A 16,959-nucleotide genomic window follows, 5' to 3' on the forward strand; every position below is an offset into this window, starting at 1 on the left:
TTGATATGCAGCAAATGTATTCTAGTTAAGTACTGTATAAACCTGAAAGATAAATTCTTTTTGTGTTCAAAGATAAGAAAAAAGTTTCCACAAGCAAAGAAAGAGCTTTAAGATTATCTTTATATTTCAAGGAAATAGAAAAGGAACTGATATTGCAGGAAAGATATGAAAGAAGAAATATGTTCTCTCTCTTAAGTTGAGCACAAATTATTTTTTGCTTTCAAAGACAGAAAGTAGCCTCCATAGCCAGTGGTGGCACTAGGATCTTTGCCGCCCGCATGCAATTTCTATCTAAGCACCCCTGTAAAATGATCTTAGCGTGTGCGGTTCATGTGGGCACCCCCTTCGTAGTGGCGTCTGCATGCTCTGAATGCCCACTTCCACCGGCCCTGACCATAGCTCAGTCAGTATAGACGAAGCCCTTTGGTCGGAAAGACCTGGGTTCAATTCCTGTCAGTGACATGAGGAACCTTTATCAGGACTTTAGAAAGAGACCTGATCTGATCGGCTAACTCACTAAAGGTGAGTTAGCCGATCTCACATGGAGGTAGGGTTTTTTTTTTCACCTGGAAACTCTGGTTTTTCGTTCCCAAGAACAGGCAAACTGGTCCCACGAACACGTGGATTACGGTCATGAATACATCCCAGCCATATGCCGATCCCAGATAATTTTTTTTTTTGGGGGGGAGGGAGGGAGGGGAAGCAATGGTGAACCAACCTCTAAATATCCCACCAGGAATACTTTGTGGACAATGCCTACAAAGTCACCTATGATCAAAAATGACTGAAAGGGAAAATCAGATCAGAAGAAAAATCGGTATGAGCTAATCAGATTTCTCTGGTTATTCTTTAAGAGCAGAAGAAAGTGTGCCTTACAAGTCTGTGTATTCTTATTGAATCCTGTGGTCTTGAAGAGAGGATTATAAATCTCATGTGGCATTGATGTTCTTTAACTCTCTTAAGTTTGTGGGCTCTTTTCTCTTAAGGAGATATTTATAATGCAAATTTGTATGTAGCACTTGTGAAACAAACATTTTACGTACACTGTTAGGCACTAACATTTTTGTATTTTGTTTCTCACTCAATCTCCTTAATGGATTAAATGAGTTAACAGGTTAATTTAAGAAGTTAGGTTACATATGAGATATCCTGGGATACAAACTTATGCGCAAAATAGATTTGGAGTTTCCTTCAGTATTTTCTTTTTAGTTTGAATTTAAGAGTTTAAACCACTCAGTGTGAGAGAGAAGTGAGTAAATATATCCTCCCCCCACACACAGTTGTGTGGCAGGATCCAATTTTCATATCCTATTGTTAATCCTAAAAATGCATGTTTCACACTCCATCCTTATGTCTATCTGTAATCTCAATTACTCACCAATTTTATCCTATAAATGTATACAGCCAAAGCTAGAGCTTTCGTTGTATTATTTATAATATATGTAATGCGAGAGACCATTATTACATAAAAGTTTTTTGCTTTTAGGATATCCTCAAATAATCATGGAGGAAAACATTTTTGATTTTTCACATTTTATTTGCAACTTAAAGTTATAAATGAAAAAATATTGTAAGGGAAATATTAATGAAGCTTTACACTTTATTTAGTAGCAAACAAACAAAAAATAAATAAAAAAACAGCATACACAAACATATGTACAAAACTATGGAACATTTTTAAAAATCTTCTTGTGTGGGATCAAAATGATAAAACAGGCCACGTTCTTTAAGTGCTTTTCCTCTAAGCTTTTCTTTCTCATGTTGAATTTCTTGTTCAACCCTTTGCGCTTCTAAAATTTCTTCCACTGAGACTTGCTGTAGAGATGTATTCTGTTCTTTATCCAAGTCCTAAAAAGAGAAATAGTTTTGTAGTGAAATTGGATAACATTAAAAAAAGACAATGTTGAGAAAAGAGTGCAGCTTCTGAAACATTTCAAAGTTTAATAAGAAGTGGAATGCATAAATAGATCAAACCACACTTTTGTAGGATTTACAATTTATATAGGAACTTATTTTTATATAATGTAAGTATTGAAATATTTTTATACTGAGATCTCAATGCCAGTGTCTTGGGATGTAGTATAATAAAATATATGGGACAGGAGTTCACTGCAAACAAATCTAATGTAATCCCAAGAATTAATTTTTCATGCCTTTGATAGGAAACCCATGGTGGGCTTCAGGCACTGTGTGGATTCAAAGCAAAGAAAATTTATCCTGAAGATTAAGTGATCGACTGTTTTTAATATGGCTAAATTATTAGATTAACCTGTTATTATACATTATGATGAAATAAGTACTGGTACACTTGTTTTAGAATAAAACATACCAATATGCATATTCTTGCCATCATACTGTCTTTTATTTCTATAAATGAGGCAAGGAGAGATTCCCTGAGTCTATTCCACAACTGTATACTGTCAGTGGTCCATGAAAAATAAACATTAATGGACTTCAGAGAAGATATAGGATGTCATTAATGGCATATTCATTCATAACATTGGTAAGAATGCATGGCAAAATTAAATGCAGGTAGCATTAGAAGCTGACGAAAAAGTTTAGTTAGCTAACTATGACTAAAAAGGATAATAAAAATGCCGTATAGTAAGGTTAATGTAAGGATTATCTTCTGCATCCCAAAAAAAGCCAAAATACATTAAAAGAATATGTGTAAATAAGGTCAGTTTCTTATTTTCCGAAGAGATTGGTTTTTGATCAAGTATTGTCATGTCTTTGAAATTTGATAAATATCATAATCATCACCAAATTCCTGACATGTAACCTCAAGGGGTGTACAGGATATTATTATTATTACCTGAGACCTCCAAGGAGTCAAGGACTCATCGAGGGAGGCTATAAATCACCCAAACCAGCTGTCATATCTTCTCTTAAATTCATTCACACTAGATGTACTAACTATCCCTAAAGGCAAACTGTTCCACTCATTCACTGCCCTCTGGGAGAAAATTCTAGCTCTTACCCCTTTCAAGACTGTGAACAAGCTTAACTTCCATGGATACCCCTGTGATCTCTCCCCACCTTCCACATAACAAAAAATTTCATCAGTTGATGATTCAAAAGTTTATAGACCTCTATTATATCACCCCCCCCTCTCTCTCTCTCTCCTGTTAACCAGAGTCTGCAATCCACATACTTGCAATTTGTCCTCATAATCTAAATCCCATTATACAGATATAATCTTCGTAACTCTTCTTTGCACTCTTTCCACTGCTTTTTTTTTTTTATCCCCTTGGAACCTGGGAGACCAAATCTGCAGACAATAATCCAGGTGTGGTCTTATCAAAGCCTTATCACGAGGTGTGCCTATTAAATAACAAGACTGGTTGCAAAAATGTGGTTTATTATTACAATTGTACAACTTAATTGCTATCCCCCTTCAACATACTCCCCTCCTTTATCTATACACCATTGCATACGAATTTTCCATTGCTGGAAGCAGTGCTGCAAGTCATCAGGTGTTATCTGCTTCAGTAGCACTGCCATTTTCTCCTATACCTCATCCACTGCAAGTCCGGTTGACAGCAGAGCCGGACTTGCAAGCAGGGGCGAATGCAGGTCATGAAATTCACGATTGCTCTTGTTATCATTCAGGGAGTGACAGGTGTGATTGAAGTCTGATTAGAGGAATAATGAATCACTGACCATTTAAAATTATATATTTAGAAATTTATGAATATTTAATCATACAAACACAACATTTATTTTACAAATGACATTCTATCTTTTTCAATTTAGCTGACCTAATTGAATGCAAATTCTACCCTACGGTAGACTTCTTTATGAACTGGTCAATAACATCGTCACAAAAAGTTGGTTGTAACTTAATTTTCCCAAGCAACATGCACACGTATAGGCTGGCTGAAGCTTACTGGCTAGAGCTACTTTGCCTGTGTTTAAGCAACAGAGTGAGACTGTAAAACTCTTATGTAGCTTGGAAGTACTGAAGTGCTTTACATCGATTTTTACAGAGGTCAAGTCCCATGAGAATGTTACAAAAATAACTTTGTCTCTGTATATGTTATGCTAGATATTATTGTAAATAACCCTATGGGAATTAACTGTATTTATTCCTTTAACAAGAATATTTTAGAATGTCAAAAACAAAGGCAATGCTTTACCACCGGAATTTTGTATAATAACTCTATATGAGGACATAAGAAAGTTGTTTACGATTTTAGTATGAGAAAGTTGCTTACGAGCTCTGCACAAAAAAACCTTCAAAGTCAGTGCCTGAGAGATCAGAAAGGTTGAGACAAGTTTCCGCTGCCCGACAAGATACGATGAAAGGAATGCATGGAGGAGAAGAAAGAACGGGTTGGTCTTAAAAGAAGATAAAGGAGTCGTGCCAAATTCTTCGGGGGTTACAACCTTTCGTGCGAAGTCCCGGAGAAGGTATAATAAAAAGAGACTGAGCCAAACATCGAGAGGGCCAGTCGGCTGCAATTAGAACTATCGGAATCAGCAGTCAAGGAGCCAGTCATCGGCAGTCAGCAGAGAGTTATCGGAAGAGGCAGAAAAATATTGGGAGAGGATCCAGAGGACCGGACGTTACAGCGAGACACGCCAGAGGAGATAATTGGGAATGACGAGAGAGCAGCCGATGTAAATACACGAAGCAGTTTCACTTGAAAGTCCTTTTGTCATGAGAGATCAACCTCATGCCTGAGCTATTCGAGAGTACTGCAGGTTGCAGCCCACAGCCTGCCAATTCCCGACGAGATACTACTGATGCAAGACACTCCTGAAGGAAGCCCAAGACCTGAGATGAAAGAAAAGCCATAGCGACTTTAGTGCAAGACTTTTGATTGAATGTGCAATATAGAGCCTCTGTAACTTTGTTCCTTTTTTTTTTTGTACATTTCCTTTTATAATCTAGGAGATATGTTATATATGGACTGATAAGAATTAGGTTAATAGTAATAAGAAGTGGCAATAAGAGTTCATTTGGAATGGTAATGATCGGCATAAGATTTGTGAAATAACTTGGCATAGTTAGCGAACCTCTTAATGAGTAAATCAGAGTTTTCAATAATTTGATTTAATAAGCAGAGAAGTAACCGAGTAATTGTATTGTATAGTTAATTAGCATTGAAAAAGGGAAAGTCTGTTTCTTTATGCTGAAAGTTTAAAGGATAGGTAGAGAGAGTACCCTCCCTATCGTTTAATTAATGTACTTTGATATTAATGTAAATAAACGTGTTTTATTTATATATCAATAGAGTGCTGCCTGATCATTTATTTTACAATGCACTGTTCCTAAATAAACCCGGACTTGTGAGAGGGAAACAACTGAGGCATACCAAGCGTAGTTTAAGTACTTGAGAAACCACGACTGTTTACGTAAACTTTATTGAAGGAATTTATGCTACTGAGAGAGAGATTACCAGACGCATTACCGAGTCTTATGCCGATATAGAAATACTGGTGGCGCAATCTTAACAAATAAATTTTCCAGTGTTCATAGGTATATGACTAGTAAATGTGAAAGGTGGATAAACATAGCACGCAATAGAATAAGTAAGAAAGGTTATGAAACCAAAAAGCGCACTGCTAATTAGAATAAAGATATTACAAAAAAAAAAACCCGCATTAGACATTATTCGTTACAAGACGACGTGAAGGGAGCAGAAATGGCTATGTGCATGCATGAAATCACAGTACTGCAGCGAGAAACAGGAAGCTCCCACAACTGAGCAAGCCATGGTAGCTTTGACTAGACGAGCAAGCATTGGCTTTCGATACACAACACAAAGCTCAATTATTGCCGCAGAGGCTTAAGACGTCTTCTGTCTACAAAAATAAAAGCCTAAATGGAATGCTTATAAATGCATGCATTTATTAAGAAATAAATATTACTTCTTTCTGAAGTAATGAGCTTGTGCAGCAAGCATGGAGAATTCGCTCTTGCTTGCAGGAGATCATTACATGTGATGAGATGTAGATTTTCCAGTACGATCCAGAAACAGACAATCGATGCACTCGAAAACTCCGTCACCGAGAATGAAAAAAGCAAGAATGGGGCAAGTCAAAACTGAAGGCAATGTTGATCGTTTTTTTTTGATATCAATGACATGGTAATGGTTGAATGGGTACCAGAGGGTCAGACAGTTAACTAACATTATTACCTTTGGGTTCTAGCCAAGCTGATAGAACAAGTGAGGAAGAAGAGACCTGATCTGTGTGACCTAATCCAAGAACAATGCTTGGATTCGCCATCAGGACAATGCCCCAGCCCACAGTGCACTGTCTGTAAAGCAGTATCTGGCTGATAAGAAGATCCCAGTGTTGGACCATCCTCTTTACTCGCCGGACTTAGCTCCATGTCACTTTTACTTTTCTCCAAAGTTGAAATCAGCATTGAAGAGAACCCATTCTCAGTCAATGGATGAGGTAAAGGACAAAATGGCAGCACTACTGAAGCAGATAATACCTGATGACTTGCAGAACTGCTTCCAAAAATGGAAAATTCATATGCAATAGTATAGATTGAGGAGGGGAGTATGTTGAAGGGGGGGGGGATAACAATTAAGTTGTACAATTGTAATAATAAACCACATTTTTGTAACCAATCTCATTATTTAATAGCCACACCTCGTAAAGAGGCAAAATGACTTCCTTTTCCTTGCACATCAAGATTCGTTTCAACATCGCAATTATTCTCTGAGTTGTATTTGCAACTTTTCTGTGTGACTTTGAATTTTAAATTCCTATCCACCAATATGCTGCTGGAACTCTAATCATGCCAAAGAGCATAACTTTACACTCACTAAGTGTAAAGTTACGTAAACTTTATGCTTCAAATCATTTTGTAATTATCTGCACAGTTAGCCTAGTGGCTATGCGCTTCCCTACCATATGCCTGGGGAAGGAGTGTCCTAGGTTCGATTTCTGTCGCCGACGTGCGGAGCTTAAGGATCTTCCTCAGCCATAGCCAAGTTAGCTGGTCTAGATCGCGGACAGCAGGTTTTTTTCCCCAATTGATCTAGGATTTTTCATCCAGCAAGCAGGCAAATCGGTCCCGTGAACACACACAGGTACAGTCAGGAATACTCAAGACAATCCCTCCAGCCATAGGTCTGAGTTGACAGCTATGCCGGTCCCGAGCCTGGATAAAAATAAGGGGTATTGAGGTGGTGCCATACCTCCGCGTAAAAGGGGCTCACGGCCGTTGAATCACCATACGAAATGAATGAATTTTGTAATTTCTGAATATCTGTAGCATCCCTGATCCCTGCCTATTTTTGCATCATCGGCAAATAATTGCACATCTGATATTAGATCCTGCCTGATATCATTAATGTATAGATTGAACAATGCCCCAAGGACCTGAGGTACACCACTGGTCACCTTAAGTCTAGCAGATTCACACCCACTGTATACCCCTTTTCGATATCTATCAACCCTTTCCTGATTCAAGTAAAGAGTTTATATTCGAATTCAATATTCTCCAAGGCTCCATATTCGCCAGTTTATGCAACAGCCTTTTGTGGTATCCTATCAAATGCCTTAGAAAAATCCAACATTATCATACTGTATCAATTCCCTTTATCCAACTCGGCCATGACATTGTTATGATATTATGATAATACCACACGAAGAGCTTACATCATTACTAACTTCCTATCAATAATTTTCCTCCAAATCAATCTGTTATCTGTCAAGACTCCAACATTATCAGATCTTATATTTCTTTATATCAAATCTTTATTATTAGATCTTATTATATTAAATATTACTAGATCTTATATTAAATTTTTACTGTATCAATCCACCTATATCTTGTTCTTCCTCTGGGTCTTTTTCCTGTCAACTTGGCAGAAAATACTTGTTTTGCTAATTTTTCTTACCCATTCTGTTCAAGTGACCATACCACCTGAGATTAGCTCTGCTAATGCATTCCTGGATGCTGACAATGTCAAGTTCTTTCCTAATATCCTCATTTTAAATATGATATTGTCATTGATGCCATCTGTTCACAACCCTAATCTTTCTCAGGACTCTCATATCTGTGGTCTCTAGCCTTTGGTCAATGTTTTATTTCTAACCCAGCTCTCAGATCCATAAGTTAAAAAAGGTTTGAACACTGTCTTGTATACAACTAACTTAGTATTTTGACTAATTTCTCTCTTTCCATACAAATTTATTCAGCTGACTTACTACCATACCTGCTTTGCTGATTCTGTTGTCTATTTCCATATTTAATTTAGCATCTTCACTAAAAATTGTGCCTAAGTAGCTGAAATGTTCTACTTGATCTATAGGTTCTCCATTCACAATGCAGTTGATATTTTCAATGTTTCTGCCTATTTTCATTGTCTTTGTCTTGCTATTGCTGATTTTCATTTAAAATTTATTACAACACTTATTCAATTTAGTCAGGGAATCTTGCAGACTTGTACTGGATTTATTTAAAAGTATAACATGCCGGCCTGGTTGGCCGAGTGGTTACCGTATCCGCTCTCCAGCCAAGAGGCTGCAGGTTCGAATCCTGCCGTTGGCATGGATGTTTGTGATTGTTTGTGGAAATAATAGTTGTGGTAGCGGGCTGTAGATGGCGTTGGTATAGTTGCAGTTAGTTGTAGTTGGTGGATTGAGTGATGGAGATAGAGCTGTAGAGTAGGTGTCCTCCCTTGATGAGTCATTGGACTCCCTGGAGGTCCAATAATAATAATATCTGCATAAAGTAAAGAGCTGAGATTAATATCTCCAATTTTGATATCAGGTTTAATACCACTTTCATTCATGTGATCTATATACAGGAAAACCCCGCTTAACGCAAATTTGATATGCACCGATAGTCAGTTAGCACAATTGAGTGAAATAATACCATTTCCTGCTTTACGCGAGTGATTAATCAGTTAACGTGATTTTTTTTAAGTTATGCGAAATTTTACGCTACGCGAAACTTTTTGTTGCCAATCTATAGCAAGCAGAAAAGATGAAATCATTAAGAGACATGAAGGTAGTGCTAGTAATACAATGATAGTGTGAGACCTGAGATACAGCAGCAAGTCTACAGTTTGGACAATATTAAATAAGAGCAAAGAATACAAAGAACAAGAAAAAGTTGCTACTGCTTCTTTAAGCATGTAGATCGCCTGAAATAGAAGCAATTTACTGATCGAGATGGAGCGTCTTTATCACTCTGGATTGAGGATTATAACCAAAAAAGAATACCTCTTGGTGCAGGGAATATTCAGGCAAAAGCTCTCTATTTTTACCTCATTGAAAGAGATCATATTTCAAGAGGAATGTGAAAGCTTTACTGCGAGTTTAGGATGGTTTGACTGTTTTAAAAATCGAACTGGACTGCATAACGTAAGAATAACTAGGGAATCTGCTAGTGCAAATAAAGATTCTGTGGCCAAGTTTCATGAAGAACTGCAAAGGATAATTCAGGAGGGTGATTATGACGATTGGGAAATATTCAACGTCAACAAAATTGGTCTTTTTTGGAAGCGTATGCCAACAAAAACTTTCCTAAAACTGAAGCATTTCAACCAGAATACAAAGTATCTAAAGATTGTCTTATGCTCTTATTAGGAAGCAATGCAGAAGGCGACTTTAAACTCAAGCCTGTGTTAGTTTATCGTGTGCAAAATCCAAGATTTAATATTTTGAAGAAATCATCACAATCGGAAAAGAACTTGGGTTTAATGAACTGTATAATAAAGATGTGAGAAACTTGCTCGATTCCCATTCAGAACAGTTAAGTGAGCATGATCTCCTTCAACTAGAAGAACAGTGTACATATGAAGAAGAAGATAAGGTGCATGAACAGGAAGAGAATGTTATGGCTAAGAAGCTAACTGCAAAAGAACTTGAGCTAGTTTTCAATCACATTGAGCATGCCAAGGAAATTTTGTTTGATGCTGATCCTGATATGGAATGAAGCTTCGAAGTCTGCCTAAATCTTGATAAAGCGATCACCAGCTATCGTCGCAAATTGCATGATAAGATGAAAAAGTCAAGCATGATTCAAACATCTTTACTTAATTTTTTTGTAAAAAAGTAGCTCAATCAAATGTTTAGACAGAAATTAACAATTTAAGCAATTGATTTTTATTAACTTTGATGACTTTATCCTCTAATATATTGCAATTTTTTATCCAAATTTACGCTAACTGATGGATGAATTATAATTATTCCTATCGTTTATTGCATTCACTTAACGCAATTTCGCTTAGCGTGCATTAATTGATGGATTAATTAATCGCGTTAAGCGATGTTCGCCTGTAGATAATGAAAAACAGAGGTAATAATGTACATCCTTGTCTGACACCCGATTTAATATCAAACTATTTTCCTGCAATTCCTTCAATTCACTGCTGACTTACAACTCAAAGACTAAGTATTGCTTAATATAACACCCCATTGACACTATATAATTGTAGCATTTTCAATAGCTTTTCATTTGGCAACTTGTCATATGCCTTTTGCATGCTGACAAAACTTAAAAAAATACAAATCTTTGTTATATTCCCACGATTTCTCAACATTTGTTGTGAAGTCAAAATCTGATCCTCTATTTGGCCAGAATCCAGCTTGTTCTTCACCAAGCTTCGTTTTTCTACAATCCCTCTTAACCGTTTCTCAAGTATACTTGCATAAATTATACCAGGAACACTCACATTCATTTTTATTTCCTTTTTATATAAGAACACTATGAGAGATATTCTCCAATTATCTGGAATTTGTCCCTCTGTCCAGAATTTCTGAACTATGAAGTGTAGCCATTGCAAGACTTCAATGCCTCCATACTTGAGCATTGTCGAATATCACCTACTCCTGCTGCCTTTCCACATTTCAGGCTTTTTCTACTTCAAGCATGGATATGTATTCCTGATTGCAACTCTGCTGAGTATTTTTTTTACCACTCACTGCTTGTTTCATTTAGCAATTTTGCAAAGTAATTGCTCCATTGATCACGGAAATCTTTTCTCCAGTTTTCATGTCACCTTTATCATCTCTAATTCCTTTTACAGCACTCTTTCCTCCATTTCTGAACTTTTTAAACAGCCACTACAATATTTTGCCACCTTTCTGATATTCATTTTCTATGTTCTTGCCGAAGTTTCCCCATGACTTTTGCATAGCTTTCTTACATTTGTCTCTGTATTCTCTAAGAGAACAAGCTAATTTATTCGCCAGGAACTTTTGATATGCTTTTTTCATTTTCTTCACTGCCTCTTTAACTTCATGTGTTCACTATGAAGTTCTGATTTTTCTATCCTTGCACACAACCTCAATCAGTTTTTTTCAGGATTTGCCACTGAATCTCCAAGGTTTGGTTCCTGTTCTCAAACTCTTTCATTTTTTCTTGAATAATGTTTGTGTATTTTAGTCTACAGTTCATGTCCGAGACCTGCTCAACTTTTATTCGCTTTAAAACTTTCTTATATTTCTTTTCAAATACGAAATTAACTTTTATCTTGCTCAGGAATAAAAGCTAATCATTTCCAATTTCAAATCCTCCGTACACTTTAGTGTCCTGCACCGGTGAGAAAACATCCATATTAACAATAACATAGTCAATTTTTTTTGTACATGTCCTAACATGATGCTTGTTAATTCAAATTAGGAAGACTACATAAGTCCTCTGAGAGCAACTCAAACTTACCAAAAAAGGAAAAAAAAAAGTTTATTCTATTTATAATTTTTGATAAGACATCAGTTTTTCCTTACTAAATCACTATATTTTCCACTGCAAGCCTTTGATGAATACTTAAATCACATTAATCTTCTTTTTCTATCTTTAATTTCAACTTTTCCTTTAATGGAAACCTGATGAAGTTTATCTTTTGGAAATATTTTACTTGACTAAAATATACAGCTGAAAGGCTTCTGTTTGGCATAAGTAAGATATTAAAATGAAGGAATTATGGATTCAGCTATATTTTAATAAATGTAAAAAGAAAGGTCTTCCTATCATGAATTTTAGGTCAAGTGGCTTCTTGAGTCCCTTGTTAGTTTTTTTTGTCTTCCAATTCTTCTTTTTTGATTTATTTTATATCTGTATAGCATTTTTAGTAGTCTGCTATTGTCCATCCAATTTAGATGTTCTAACCATTTTTATTTTTATTTTATTTATATATTATTTTCAGGTCCAAGTGGGACCATAAAACAAATGAAGAAAAAATTTCTTCATTTGTTTTATGGTCCCACTTGGTATATCTAGCTGTTTATCTGAGAAATTTCATTTCTGCTGCTGTTTGAATCCATTTTTCATTCTTCTTTTTTATGGTCCATGTATCATTTTCATATAATAAAGTTGGTTTAGATAGAACGTTACATTGATTCCGGTGTGTTTTTTGTACCAAGGATTGCTTAAATATATTATTTGTTATGCTTTTTGCTTAAAATGAAAAAAATGAAAGAGTCTGAGAACAGCAATCAAACCTTCGAGATTCAGTGGCAAGTTCTGAAGGAAACATTGATTGATACAGCCAGATAGGCGGCATGTGGTGAGGTTGTCTGCAAGGATAGAAAAATCAGAACTCCTTGGTGGACACAGGAAGTTAAACAGGCAGTGAAGAAAAAGAAGAAAGCATATCAAAAGTTCCTGACAAATAAGTCACCTTGTGCTCTTAGAGAATACAGAGACAAATGTTAAGAAAGCTAAACACTGTGTAAAACTTGCAAAACAAAAGTTTTTACCAAAGTCATGGGAAGACTTTGGGAAGAACATAAAAAAAAAATATCAAGAAGGTAGCAAGATATTCTGGAGGTTGTTGAAGAAGCTCAGAAATGGAGGAAAGAGTGAGTGCTACAAAAGGAATTAGAGATGATACAGGTGACAATAAAACTGGAGAAAAAGATATCATTGAAGTATGGGTGGGGTAATTACTTTGAAAAATTACTAAATGAAACTAGCAGTGATAAAAAACACTGACCAGGTATTCCTGATTGCATACATATACATACTTGAAGTAGAAAAAAGCCATCAAAAGTCTAAAATGTGGAAAGGCAGCTGGAGTAGATGATATTCAACCAGAAATGCTCAAGTATGGAGGTATAAAAGTCTTACAGTGGCTGCACTGCATAGTTCAGAAGGCCTGGACAGAAGGACAAATTCCAGATGATTAGAGTAGAGCTCTCATATTACCCATATATAAAAAGAGAAATAAAACTGAATGTGAGAATCACAGAGGTATTTCTCTACTGAGTGTTCCTGGTAACATTTATGCCAGTATACTTGAGAAACTGGTTGAGAAGGATTGTAGAAGAGAAGCTTGGTGAAGAACAAGGTGGATTCAGGCCAAATAGAGGCTGTCAGGATCAGATTTTCACTTTACAACAAATAGTTGCGAAATCATGGGAATATAACAAAGATCTATATTTAAGTTTTGTAGATCTGAAAAAGGCATATGACAAGGTGCCAAGAGAGAAACTATTCAAACCACTACAGTTGTATGATGTCAGTGGGGAATTATATCAAGCAATACTTTGTAATTGTAAGTCAGCAGTTAGAATTGAAGTACGGCGGGAAGATGGTTGAATGTTAAATCTAGTGTCAGACAAGGATGTACATTATCCCCTCTGTTACTCATTATCTACATGGATCACATTATGAAGGAAAGTGGTTTAAATCTGATATCAAAATAGGAGATGTTAATATCAGCTCTTTGCTTTATGCAGATGATGTTATACTTTTAAATAAATCTACTACAAGTCTGCAAGATTCCCTGACTAAATTGAATAAGTGTTGTAATAGATATAGTACGAAAGTCAGCAATAACAAGATAAAGACAATGAAAATAGGCAGAAGCAGTGAAAATTTCAACTGCATTGTGAATGGAGAACCTACAGAACAAGTAAAACATTTCGGCTAGTTAGGCACAATTTTTAGTGAAGACGGTAAATTAAATATGGAAATAGACAACAGGATCAACAAAGCTGGTATGGTAAAGTCAACTGAATAAATTTATATGGAATAAGTGAGAGAGAGAGAGATTAGTCAAAATACTAAATTAGCTGTATATAACATAGTGTTCAAACCAGTTTTAACTTATGGATCTGAGAGCTGGGTTAAAAGTAAAACACTTGACCGAAGACCAGAGTCCACAGATATGAGAGGCCTGAGAAAAATTAGGGGACATGAACAGATGGCATCAATGGCAATATCATATTAAACTCGAGGAATATTAGGAAAGAACTTGACATTGTTAGCATCCAGGAATGTGTTAACAGAGCTAATCTCAGGTGGTATGGTTACTTAAACAGAATGGGAGAAGTAAGATTAGCAAAACAAGTTTTTTCTGCCAGGTAGGCAGGAAAAGACCCAGAGGAAGACCATGATATAGGTGGATTGATACGGTAAAAAGTGCCTTAGAAGATAGAAATATAAGATCTGACAATGTTGAAGCTTTGACAGGCTTGACATATCCTGTACACTCCTTGAGGATAAATATCAGGAATTTGATGATGATGAATTTCTCTCTTATTCCATATAAATTTATTCAGTTAACTTCCTACCATATCAACTTTGTTGATTCTGTTTTCTATTTCAATATTTAATTTACTATCTTCACTAAAACTCATGCTCAAGAAGCTGAAATGTTTTACTTGCTTTATAGGTTCTCCATTCACAATGTGGTTGATCTTTTCAATGATTCTGCCTATTTTCATTGTCTTGTTATTGCTGACTTTCATATCTATTACAACAGTTATTCAATTTAGTCAGGGAATCTTGCAGACTTCTAGTGGATTTATTTAGAAGTATAACATCATACACATAAAGTACAGAGCTAAGATTAACATTTCCAATTTTGATATCATGTTTAATACCACTTTCTTTCATAATGTGATCCATATAGATAATGAATAACAGAGGGGATAATGTACATCCTTGTCTGACACCAGATTTAACATCAAATCATCTTCCTGTACTTCCTTCAATTCTAACTGCTGACTTATAACTCAAAGACTAAAGCTTGATATAATTCCCCACTGACATCATGCAACTGTAGTGGTTTGAATAGCTTCTCTCTTGGCAACCTGTCATATGCCTTTTCCAGATCTACAAATACAGATCCTTTGTTATATGTTATATTGTCATAAAGTGAAAATCTGATCCTGACAACCTCTATCTGGTGTGAATCCAGCTTGTTCTTCACTATGCTTCCCTTCCACAATCCTTCTCAACTGTCTCTCAAGTATAATTGCATAGATCTTACAAGGAACACCGAGCAGAGGAAATACCTCTGTAATTCTCACATTGTTTTATTTCCCTTGTTATATATGGGTACTATGAGAGCTCTACACCAATCATGTGGAATTTTCCCTCGGTCCAGGCCTTCTGATCTATGCAGTGCAACCACTTAAGACTTTTATACCTCTATACTTGAGCATTTCTGGTCAAATATCATCTATTCCAGCTGTCTTTCCACATTTCAGGCTTTTCATGGCTTTTCTACTTCAAGTAGCTATATCTATTCTTGATTGTATACCTGGTCAGCTTTTTTTTTTATATCACTGTGCTGTCACTGATTGTTTCATTTAGCAACTTTTTGAAGTAAGTACTCCACACTTTAAATAACTTTTGTCTATCAATTTTACAAAGACACTTTTTCATGATCAATGAAGGCTGCGTTACTTTTAGAAATTCTCTTCACTTTTCGATTAACATTTTTAGAGCAAAAATCAAGTCTATGCAAGAAGGACCTTTTCGGAATTCATTCTGCTCTTCTTGTAGTTTGTCTTGTACAATAATACTGTTTAGTTTCTCTTAATATTACTACGTTTAGCACACCAATTCTCCTTTAGTTATTGCAGTCATCTTTATTTCCTTTTTTTTTTTATAAATTGGGATAACCAGTGCTTTTTTTCTCCTCCCAAGAGTTTGGAGTTTTTCCAGAAATCCAGCTGTTTTATAATTAATAATGTTTATAATTCGCTTAATGGTGCTTTCTTACTTTATCATAATTATTGTATTTTTTAATTCTGAGACTGTAATATTTTCTGTTAAATCATTCTTTGTTGTATACAATTTTACTTTGTTGTACACAATTATCATCGGTGAAGAGATTTTGAAAATAAGTTGCCCATTTTTCTAAATTAATAGTTTATATTTTTACCTTTTCTTTTATTTCGTTATTCATGTATTTTATTATTTTATAAGTTTTTGATTGTGTCTTAATTGTAACCTTTTCAGTTACAAAACTGTTCCATTTCTCTCATTTTTTTCCTTCTTGTTTTGCAATCGCATTATTTCTTTTGTACTCTATTTTTGGTTCTACTGTCTTGGAATTGAGCCCCTTCTGGTAACTGTTTTTATTATATTTTCTATTTCTTTGTCCCTATTTCATAGTGCACTTTTTCTATTCCATTTACTCTTTATTCCCAAGCTTGCTATTGCTGCTTTGGTCAGGATTTGTTTCAGATTTTCCCAATTCCTCTTCTATGTCATTTGATTCATGTATGGTGATTTCTGTTTTAAATCAGTGCATTTCTGATGATGTTGTCTAGCATGTGGATCTTGTAATGAAGAAATTTTGTAATTTCGTTGATAGCTATTTTCTACTTTTATCTTTAGCCATTTTGGTTTAAATCAAATTTTTGATAATACCATAATCATAAGAGTTTAATTCAAAGTCTCAATATACTTTCATATCTAGGATTAACTAAAATTAAGGTAAAAAACATGTTTCTTTACATTTGGCGATAAAATATGGCTGGATCCATAATATTTTCCATTCTGATACCTTACTTATGATAAATTGAAGCATTTTGGTTTTATGTTTAATAATTTGATTATGCGCCTACCAAGAGTTCACTTATGATGAATTTAACCTTCTGGCATAGGAATGCTATGAATGGGGGTGATCTTGAGTTTTGGTTTCGTTCAGTACAGACGTGTTTCTCAGCGCTCTAGTTATTACAGCAGTGATTAAAGTTTTTGAGATTTAATACGGATGACTAGTTCAGTTCCCTTCAACA

General features: G+C 35.4%; 1 protein-coding gene across 1 annotated transcript in view; it reads right to left on the reverse strand.

Moving 5' to 3' along the window:
• Positions 1 to 1,586: 1,586 nt before the first annotated feature.
• LSm1 (U6 snRNA-associated Sm-like protein LSm1) overlaps positions 1,587 to 16,959 on the reverse strand; it is a 52,824-nt gene continuing 37,451 nt past the window's right edge. Inside the window, exon 4 of the mRNA XM_090392709.1 lies at positions 1,587 to 1,848. Within this exon, the coding sequence (XP_090248835.1) occupies positions 1,678 to 1,848 (171 nt within the window). The 3' untranslated portion in view covers positions 1,587 to 1,677. The remainder of the gene's footprint in view (positions 1,849 to 16,959) is intronic.

The sequence above is a fragment of the Typopeltis vanoorti genome, chromosome 5 (assembly GCF_054136105.1).
Source record: "Typopeltis vanoorti isolate ZY-2024b chromosome 5, IOZ_Tvanoo_1.0, whole genome shotgun sequence".
Lineage (NCBI taxonomy): Eukaryota > Metazoa > Arthropoda > Arachnida > Uropygi > Thelyphonidae > Typopeltis > Typopeltis vanoorti.